Raw genomic sequence first — 10,243 nt, 5'->3', positions numbered from 1 at the left:
GCAGCCCGCTCTTTTGAATTATGGACCTTCATTCTCGGACAACATGAGGACACCAGCATTGGAAAGCTGAACATCTCACCAATTTTCCTTGTCCAAGATAGAAAACTCCGCCGAATGAAATCGTTACTGATAGAACACGGCCAACACAGTCCATTGCTGTGAAAGATGCTTGCACAACACAGTGCCAGAGTGCCATGTCGTTTCATGTACATTATTACCATGCATGGTGTGTACAAATCTCCTGCGGTATGCGTACAGCCAGCACAAACATGATAAGCCTACTTAGTAAAGGGTACATTAAGAGGTTCATTGCCACTTGGTCTAATATCAGATGGTCTACTTTCCAGTTTGTCTAATACCACTACGGCTAAACTCATTTGGTCTACTATCAGTTTCGTCTAATGTCCGTTTGGTCCAATTCTCACTTCGTCTAATGCCCAGTTTGGCTAATTATCGTTTCGTCTAATGACCAGATGGTCTGACTGCAATTTTGTCTCCTTGGATTTTTCACATTTTGTCTAATAAACTGTGGGTATTAGACGAAATGGGCATAGCCCATATGGAAGTAGACCAACTGGTAATGAGGATAAGTGGCAATTGGACTAAATGGTCATTTCACGAACTGGTTGTAGACGAAATGGGATTAGACCATATAGGGTGAGACTAAATGGATATTAAACGAAGTGGGAGTATACCAAGTGATAGATCACCCATTAAGATGCTACATTTGTAGCTCAGATCACTAACACTGACGTAATATTCATCCGCCTACTTTATATTTCTGTTTACAGCAACATTTCCCAAAGAAATAAAAATCATTCTTATCACTCCTATTTGTATTACATATCTAAAGACGCCCGTTTAACCTACCATTTTTTTAACGACTGAATTGCATATTTATCAAAAATACAAAGGACTTCATTAATTACAGGTATCAATATCTGATTCTCACATCAGTGACATAATCGTCTCGAATACCAAAAAATCCAATTTTTTTAAACTCTAATATTACAAGACACATTCAACAAATATCTATAGAATGCTTTGTAACATAACCCGTTTCACATAACTCCTTAGCTGTAATAAAATCACAAACAGACTAATAGTTAAAATTCTTTACTCTGATTACAAGGCACATTTAACAGATAAAGAATGCTTTGAAATAATAGCTGTTTCACAGAACACGTTAACTGTTTTCATTATTTTCTCAATTTCCATTTCCTTTTTCTAATTCATAATTTCCGTCGTATCGTGTCGTATTTTATACATGTATGTTATAAACATGAATTAAAAACAGTAAAGTTTTCTTTTCGGGGGATAATCATGAGCATTTACGTGTTAAAAATCAGTAGCTACGATATCATGGTTTAATGCGGAGATCATAAAATCTCTGATAGACGGGCATAGCGTACTCGACATATTCTGCAACAATTTGCGACGGCTTAGATGATTTCGTGGGATCGGGGGCTTTCCCGAAACTCTTGCTTTGCATGGCGTTGGAGAAGACCATTGTATTCTTCAGCTCCTCAATTGAGATAGGCCCCACGTCTGTACAATGCCAGTTGAGCTGGCTCGGGTCTACGCTGTCCCACTCGAGCATTTCGGGTGTGAACTCGATCCCCATCGCCTCGCAGTACTTCGGTAGGATGGTCTCTGGGTGGGAGACGAGATCATCCGCGTCGATGATGGGAGGTGAGGGTTGGCCGAATTTTGTTTGGACGTGATTGTAGAAGTCTTCAAGGTCGTGGTAGATGGTCTTGAGGTTGTGTATGAAATCTGCCGGCGCACCGGGAATTGATGTTAACATCCGTTCGGAGGAACGAAACATCTTCTCCGGATGGCGAACTAGGAAGGAATGTTTATACTTGGCGTCGACGACGTCAAAATTACCACGAATACCTTCCACCATCCCCTTGACGAAGAGTACCTTAGAGTTTGGGTAATCAGCATTCAGAATCTTGTCGATGTAGCTATGCGTATACTTGTCATTCAGCATGCCTGTATAACGTGGGTCTACCGGAAAATGTACAAATACAGACAATTCAAATTCAGATTTGTCTGATATACCGCCACCCGATAAAAACGAAATGTGTTTGAAAAAGATGTTTATTTACGGTGATACAAAACGGAGTGCAGTCCTCGTAGGCAGGACATTATTTAGCTCATGCTGGACACTTAGTAGCCTTCTGTCAAGGCCCTCTCGCTGTAATGGGCGAGCGAAGCGAGCCCAGCCGAGCGCGACAGCGCAACCCCACTCAGCTGGACTCTCTTCACCATACAGCGAGAGGGCCTTGACAAAAGGCTAGACACTTAGTGACCCTATGCCCGTCGTTAGCTAAAGACTATCCTTTTAAACCCATACAATGCCAGAAACATGAAGAGACTATTTGCACATAAAAACAAGCACACAGACAAAACAAAAATGTTCTAGATTTCGATGGCCCTTTCCAAATAGTGCAAATATATTTTATCTTAATTCTGCCCTTTTTGTTTAAGAGGTACGAAATTATCAATGAAATTCAATTGGGCCTTACCTCTTTTTTATTAGTATTGTCAAAACGGTGTTGTTTTTTTTAAGCGCTGCATTTTCCTTCGATGTTCCTTTGGAAAATTAGAAATTGTAATGAAAGAAATAAGTTAAACTGGCTGTTTACTTGTACTTTTAAACCCGTAGATCTTATTCTGGTGAACGATGGAAGGTAGACTTATCACATAGGGCTGCACAGGTGGCTCAGAGATTGATTATAATGAGAGTTTTGACAGATAATTCATCTTTCTTATAGAGGCCTGCTAATAAACCTATGATACCTATTTCAACGGCGCTTGAGGAGGCGTTGCATAAGCCATTGTTTGTGGTGTACGAGTTTTGATTTTTAATCTTGATATCATTTCATAATATAATTTTGATTTTGATATCATTCTTTTGCATTGAGGAATGACGTGTGTATATCTAGATATAGCTACTTTCAGGGTCTGCGTTTCTTGCTTCCTACGCTTATAACTGACAGATTGGTCACACAGAACTAACATTATCTAATATAATTTCTATCATGATTTTTCAATCACGTGCGAATAGAAAAAAAAACACCCTAATATCAGTGAATTACAAGTGTCCTGTAACTCCTATGTGCTTCCATGTAATGTGTGCTACAAGTACAATAATGAGCTTAAGTGCTGGTAATTACCGGGAATGATAAATACCTCCCCATCAGTGTATCTTTTGGTTCGGACCAAAGGAGTAGCTGGCCAGGTAAGTGTAGGAACAGGGAGGTGGTGTGAAGAGACCCTACTCTGCACTCAAAATAGCATGTTGACATCAAGTGAACACTTTTAACAAGTTCTAACAAGAATTAGTTGACATCGACGGATAACATTCATCCACTGGCCAAGATCAATCCGTTTGGGACTAGCATAATGTTCACATTATCTGAATTCAATTAAAAATGTATATTCTTGCAATCAGCAACAGCTTCAATGAACTATTTTATTATGAAAAATAGAATTTCTTTTTCAAAAAACAAAAACGTAAAGCTTCTCATGGGAAAGTATTGTGAATGAGAAAGCATGACTTTCTGGGGCCCTGTAAAGCATTGCATTCTGCGGTTCCTTGGCATCGTGCTAAACAATTATACTTCCCCGTACTTTGGTTTCTTTCATGACGGAGTTTAGTCACGCCAATTTCTCTTATTCAACACTAATAAGTCCAAATCAAAGATGATGAGCTTTATTCAATTTCAAAGGTTCTAATATAGGGTATATTGTGATGCATACCAGGCACACTCTCCGCCCAATTTACTTTCCTCTCTGGTCCGCAGTAGTAGCAAGCCAGGTAGGGCTCCCAGAAGACTTCCGTGTCTCCTCGAGCCGACATCGATCTCGCGAGCGCGGTCGAGACCGAGCGTGGCGTGCTCCAGATCATGATGCGAGCTTTGTCGTCAGTTGACGATGCCATGGCGGACGAATGTTATAATGGAATTCAGATCCTATAAAAAAGGAACAGATTGAAGATGTTTTTGTTTTGTCACTCCCATAGTACAGACTTTTATATGCCAAGTTCAACTGTATAATGTTAAAAACCGACGACTGTGCCACATAATACATAGATTTACAATACATTAATAGGGCTCGACACATAACCTGGTGTGCCGTATGGGTCGCTTGAATGTGTAAATCTTAATTTTGGTGGTCTGAAATTAAAGAAACATTGTAATCCATTTTGAAACTAAGTTGCTCGATCGGGCAGCCAAAAGATAAATTTTGATGGCCCAACAACAATTTTTCGTGGCCCCATCGGACCATCGCCATTGTCGAGCCCTGCATTTAATTTCATAATTGTACATCTTTATATAAAACTTCGCTTCTCTTTCATTACTCTGATGACATAAAAGGATACGAATGTTGGACTTGAGACATTCTCATAATTCGCAAATCGTTCGCGTGCCCCATGAAAACAGTGCTTCAAATGGAAAGTCCAAAGCCCCCGTTCCACTATCACGATCTGGACCCCAATCTATCCCGATCTAGCAGATCGGGAGAGAGCAAAAGAGTACGGGGATCGGAAGCATCGTGGCAGCAGCGTTTGGAGGACGGGGATGGAGCGGGCAATTTTTCAGATCGGGAAGAAATTTTGAACCTGTTAAAATTTTCCGGGCAATATACGCGGGCTTGATGCGTGTGGGAGTTTCCTGCACGCAGGACAATATTTGCAGACGGACAAGGATTTGGGCAAGTTTGCATGGGTCTTACCTGCTGACCCGTGCTACTTACGTTCTACTTAATACGTCCATTCCGTTTGACCTGCGTGTAGGCGCATGGGTGGCGAGTGAGGGCTGACAACTCTGTGTCGGAATTCCTCTGAAGGAATTTGATATGGCAGATGTCCCACAGAATGTCATGCAGATGACACGCGCTTCCGGCGCAAAAGAATAAATCCACGGGCAACTTATTGGTACTTCAAGCGGGTCAACTGCCTGTGACTTGCGGCAGCTGCGGGCCTCCTACTCGTGTTCTGCATGGACCTCTGCGGGCGATCCCCGCGACTCACCCGGAAAAAGGTTTGGTCATGCTCAAAACTTGGCTGCGGGTAAATCGGACTTTCGTGCGCACCTCCGGGCAACTACGGGCGAGATACGCGCTAGGTATAATATACTGTCAGGTGCGAGCCAACTGCTGGGAGGTCCGGGTAGCAATTTGTTTCCCCCAGCAAATTAACCCGCAATGCTTTCCCAGACACAGTGTGACAAGGCCTTGAACATGCTCAAAACTTGTTCCGGGTGAGTCGCGGGGGTTTGGCCGCAGAGGTACACGTAGAGCACCAGTAGGAGGCCCTTAGCGGCAGCACCTCGCTGGCAACTCATACGATGGTACTTCGCAGATGTAACGCAGGTACTTCGCAGTCCCAGTATGTCGTTCGTAACTGAAAACGGATCTGTCTAGCAGGTGAGATGCAACGGAACTCGCCAACATCCATGTCCACCCGCAGAAAATAAAAAATCCCGTGCTGGAAAGTCCCTACTCGTAGCAAACCCGCGTAGCTTACCCGGAAAGGTGTGGCAGGACCTTAAAGAATGCGATGAATTAGAAAAGGATCTTGATTCTTTGAGAGATGGTCCAGAACATGGCGCCTTTGTTATCATGTTAGTAAATGTACAACAGGGAAAATGTCAAAGAAAATTACAAGCACCAGCTTTGTGACAAAACAGAGCTTGGCGGTCACATGGGTCGCTTTTCACAAGCGCAGAAACCAACCAGGAAATTTTCAAAAATAATGGCGAGGCACGTCAGTGTCAAAGGTCAAGAAATGCACAAACTCACCTGTGAGTTCGTCTGCTCAGTAGCCACTGTTGATAGGGTGGTGGCCAGGAATATAATAGAGACAATCATACCTATTTGTAAGAACTTGTTTTGAATAGGTCTTCCAACCACCAGGTGTACTGTACTAATAATTAACCACACATATCTTATGAATCTCTTGATTGCTTGATGTATCTGCAAACAATATAAGATACAATTCCAGGTCATCTATAGATGGCTTATTTTTGTGTAAAGTTCACGATTTACGACAGTATAACAAAACCTACCGATAACAAAGCAGAGGAAATCACAAGTGTATGAAGAACAACAGCGAGGCCTGTCTTGCAGTTCGAAGTCCATAATGTATTCGGCAAATGTTATTCCAGCTCACGTACTCACAACCATTTCATATTATTTCATCATATGCACAACACCGAATTACAAAATTGAAATACACACACACGTATGGTATAATACATGCACAAAACTGAAAACCTACATGTATTTTATGCCAAATTTTCGACTAACGTAATTTTGATATCTTGAGCTGTGTATAGAATATACGTTGACACTGGTTGGAGTGTTGAGATGTGATGACTTACTGTAATTGCCTCTGCTACGTGAGTAGGACCTATGTGTTGGATGCAACCTATATCATTTTCCGCGAAAGCATGCGAAATAAAAAAAAAAAAATCACACGACTTTCTAGTTTGTTTGTTTTGTGTGGTTTTTTTTTTTTTTGTTGTTGTTGTTGTCAGAAGTTGGTGAAGCTTAACAATGATTTTAGGAGGAAAGGGTTACAGATGCTATATTGCTTTCTCAAAAAATGTAATTTTGATTATATCTTTGTGTGTAAGCAACTTCCACCATTCTGTTCGCCTGATTAATTCGCTTTGAATCATGCCAACTTGCTTTATGGTACACAACATGAATGTACACGTAGAAAAATACAAGTATTAATAAATGCCCCTGTAATTATGTCATTAAAAGTGTCCGATGTCTCACGATTTTCTTTGGTACAGATTATTGTATGAAATCCTCGTCACTTTGCAGTTTTGGTTGTTGGTAACATGAACAATACATTGCGCAAGACTACGGACATTGGAAGCTATTGGCATACAAAGACAACTCTAAGAAAAACAGGTTCAGCGTTGCACCTTTACTGTGCAACTTTGCACCTTTCAGACCAGTAAGAACCTTTGAAGGTGTAAAGTTGCGATGTGGGACTTGTCAAGATGTTCACTGGTCTGAATGGTGCAAAGTTGCACTCATAAAGGTGCAGAGTTTAACCTATTTTTCTAAGAGAGCAGCAGCACAAACTATTTTCTTGTAATCTGGATACATCATTATGTGTATCTCCAGTTCATCATAGGCTGAAACAATAGTTGTCGAATATGATGAAGAAGCAAGATAAAAACAGAGAGAGAGATCAAGATTGTTGACAGTTCAAAGTATCCTATTAAATCCGAAAAGAAGGGTAGGAAAATTAAAACTCAGCGGTATATATCAATAGTCAGGTATTTCTTCGTATTAAGTTAAAATTAATTAAAGTGTTGTGTTAAGTTGTTTTGAAGTTATTTTGTTTGGGGTTTATAGACGACTTTCCTCATGCATTCGAGTGTCACTCACACTTCCGTTACAAACGTTCCCCTGACAAGCAGTCACAACTCCAGAACTCACGTGCAACACGTAGAACTCATTCTATCACATGTTTACTTTACTACTGTACCATGTCCTGTAATTGATGATTGATACGATCGTATTTTCACGTTTAATGATGCTATATTAAATGAAATATACTATAATTATGACGTTTGCAACAGTATGTTGCTTGAAAATAAAACAAAAAGGAAATGAAGAAAACATTTACTCTGTCATAATAGGTATGTAATGCCAAAAAAAAAAAAATGATTAGCGTATTTTCGACTACTCCAGAAAACGCCCTATACATGTATTATATAACCTCTCTGATTTTAGTCTAACTGCAATTATGAACATGTTAATTCATAAGCTTATACAGTTCTACGGTCGTATACGGCGTTCATAGAATCGTTGATAAACTGGCATGGCGTGCTCGGCGAACTCCATGACAATGGGGGATGGTTTATAATGCTCTATGGTTACCAGGTCCGGCGCCTTTCCGAATCCTAGTCCCTGCATGGCGTTCATTAGCACTACAGTATTTTTTGTCTCCGGGTGAGAAATTTCCCCTACGTCTGAACAATGCCAGTTGAGTTGGCTCGGATCTACGCTGTCCCACTGGAGCATTTTGGGTGTAAACTCAATCCCCATCACTTCACAGTACTTCGGTAAGATGGTCTCTGGGTAGGAGACGAGATCATCCGCGTCGATAATGGGAGGTGAGGTCTGGCCGAATTTTATCTGCACGTGATTGTAGAAGGCTTCCAGGTCGTGGTAGATATCCTTGAAGTCGTTTATAAATTCCTGCGTTTTGCCGGGTACCTCTCGAGAAAGACGCTCCAAAGAACGAAACATCTTATCTGGTCTTCGTACCAAGAACGAGTGCCTGTACGTCGAGTCAACGACGTCGAATTTTCCACGAATGCCTTCTACCATTCCTTTGACGAAGAGGACCGTCGAGTTCGGATAGTCGGCATTGAGCAGTTTGTCGATGTAGCTGTAAGTGTACTTCGCGTTCATCATTTCTGGAGAAAGTTAGAGACAGTATAAAAGTGTAGAAGAAAAGACAAGTCTTTACAATTCAGCTTTTTACGGTTTTACCTATGTTACCGTAATCATGGGTTAAAATTTAGCCAAGATTTAAAATTCTCGCATTTTCCATTCTGAATAAAAGAAAAAACAGAGAGAGATGCCAAAAGTAGAAAGCAATGATTTTTTTTTTTGGTTACGTCACAGCATACTCACAATAATTATTGATTCGCTTTGATGATTACAAAGAGTGGTCTCTACACAGAACACGTCGAAGAATTAGCTGAAGATATCAGAAAATAACCATCAATATCACATCTGCACATTTATTGATTGTTAACTTTGTCTCTATGTAAGATTGTATAGTCGTATAACCAGGCCTTTGTGACAATGTAGGAAACTCTGGCAGAGCGCCACGACATTGTCATTACTCCAGTACATCATGGTTTTAAAGGGACATTCCAGACGATTTTCATAATTTCACATCATGTAGTACATAAATCGACAACTCCATATGTGGAATTTATTATGGTTCTTGAGCAGAGAAACAACACTTTGAAAAATCTTAATCAAATTAGGCCTACACTGAACAAGGATGATGACAAAGGAGGTTCACATATTTCAGAAATGTAGCAGTGTAATTCCATTACAATACCGCTTGCGTACGAGTTCACCTGTGTATAATCTATGCATGCCTTCTTCTTTTGTTCTGGTTCCTTGAGCCCCAACTCATGCATTCTTATGGTGACTCTGCCATGTCATCATCCTTGTTCAATGTAATTTGTTCTAGATTTTAAAATATTCTTATTCTTCATCCCAATTAGCACAAAGTCTGAAAATCTGTCCTCAGTATATTAAACTAATCTCAGTTGTTCAAATGTAAAAATCTGAAAATCATCCGTAGGTCTCCTTTAATGGCGGAATAGGCCTATCTATCAAACAATGACATGGCAGCTCTTTGACCGATACCAGAACCTTGATTATGGCGACCACGTACCAGGCATCTTGTCTCCCCAGTGCTTCTTCCTCTCCGGACCGAACGAGTAGCAGGCTAGATAGGGCTCCCAGAAGACCTCGGTGTCGCCGCGAGCCGACATCGATCTCGCGAATGCAGTCGAGATCGAGCGCGGAGTGCTCCAGATCATGATGCGTGCCTGTTTCTCGGTCGCGGTCGTCATGGCGACGTCCGATTGTAAAGCCAGGTTCTCTCCTCCTCGGTCAGAATGATATACTGAGGGGTAAAAAGTAAAAGAAAAAACAAAACAAAATAAACAACGACCCGCCATAATAACGGAGCAACCTGCCATTTACTTTTTTTCCCCTTATATACCTTTTCTCCTTCTCCATTTACATAACTAGGCCTCTTGGTCCTCGCAGCTAATAAAGATTTAAAGCATTTCGTCATCTTCATTAGTTCTGATGAGAGGCTGAAGGTTGTAATATGAATTTCACATTTCACCCTCAGACCAACGTCGATCATGTTGTTGTATTAATACGGACACCTTTGTCTGTGAAAAGATATGTACAATGACATCAGTGTGACAGTCTATAGCGATCGAGGGCCAGGCTGTCATAAGACGGCAGAAAAGACCGATTTGTTCAACTCGCCTTATGATCTACTGCCCTAATCAAGAACTGTTGTGTATCACAATCATACTCGTGTATAGTGTGCCATGCTTGACGTATGAGCACTCTTTACCAGATTTCATACGAGACTCGGGATAACAAAACGAGAGTTCCAGTTGAGGTCAAGTCTAAACAGCTCACGTTTGTTATGTAT

General features: G+C 41.0%; 2 protein-coding genes across 2 annotated transcripts; both read right to left on the bottom strand.

Moving 5' to 3' along the window:
* Window positions 1–1,360: 1,360 nt before the first annotated feature.
* On the bottom strand, window positions 1,361–3,952 carry LOC139737059 (uncharacterized). Its single transcript, XM_071647738.1, has 2 exons — window positions 3,772–3,952; window positions 1,361–1,998 (listed from the first exon to the last, which is right to left on the bottom strand). The coding sequence occupies exons 1-2, from the start codon at window positions 3,950–3,952 to the stop codon at window positions 1,361–1,363; spliced, it is 819 nt and encodes a 272-aa protein (XP_071503839.1).
* A 3,863-nt stretch (window positions 3,953–7,815) lies between these two features.
* LOC139737058 (uncharacterized) lies at window positions 7,816–9,641 on the bottom strand. Its single transcript, XM_071647737.1, has 2 exons — window positions 9,461–9,641; window positions 7,816–8,459 (listed from the first exon to the last, which is right to left on the bottom strand). Exons 1-2 carry the CDS (start codon window positions 9,639–9,641, stop codon window positions 7,816–7,818), a joined length of 825 nt encoding a protein of 274 aa, XP_071503838.1.
* Window positions 9,642–10,243: the final 602 nt, after the last annotated feature.

Source organism: Diadema antillarum, unplaced genomic scaffold (genome assembly GCF_040938485.1).
Source record: "Diadema antillarum isolate AM-2024a unplaced genomic scaffold, OU_Dant_1.0 seq00000678_RagTag, whole genome shotgun sequence".
In the NCBI taxonomy this organism is placed as follows: domain Eukaryota; kingdom Metazoa; phylum Echinodermata; class Echinoidea; order Diadematoida; family Diadematidae; genus Diadema; species Diadema antillarum.
Note: the sequence above shows the minus strand (reverse complement) of the source record. Positions and strands in the feature narration are given on the sequence as shown.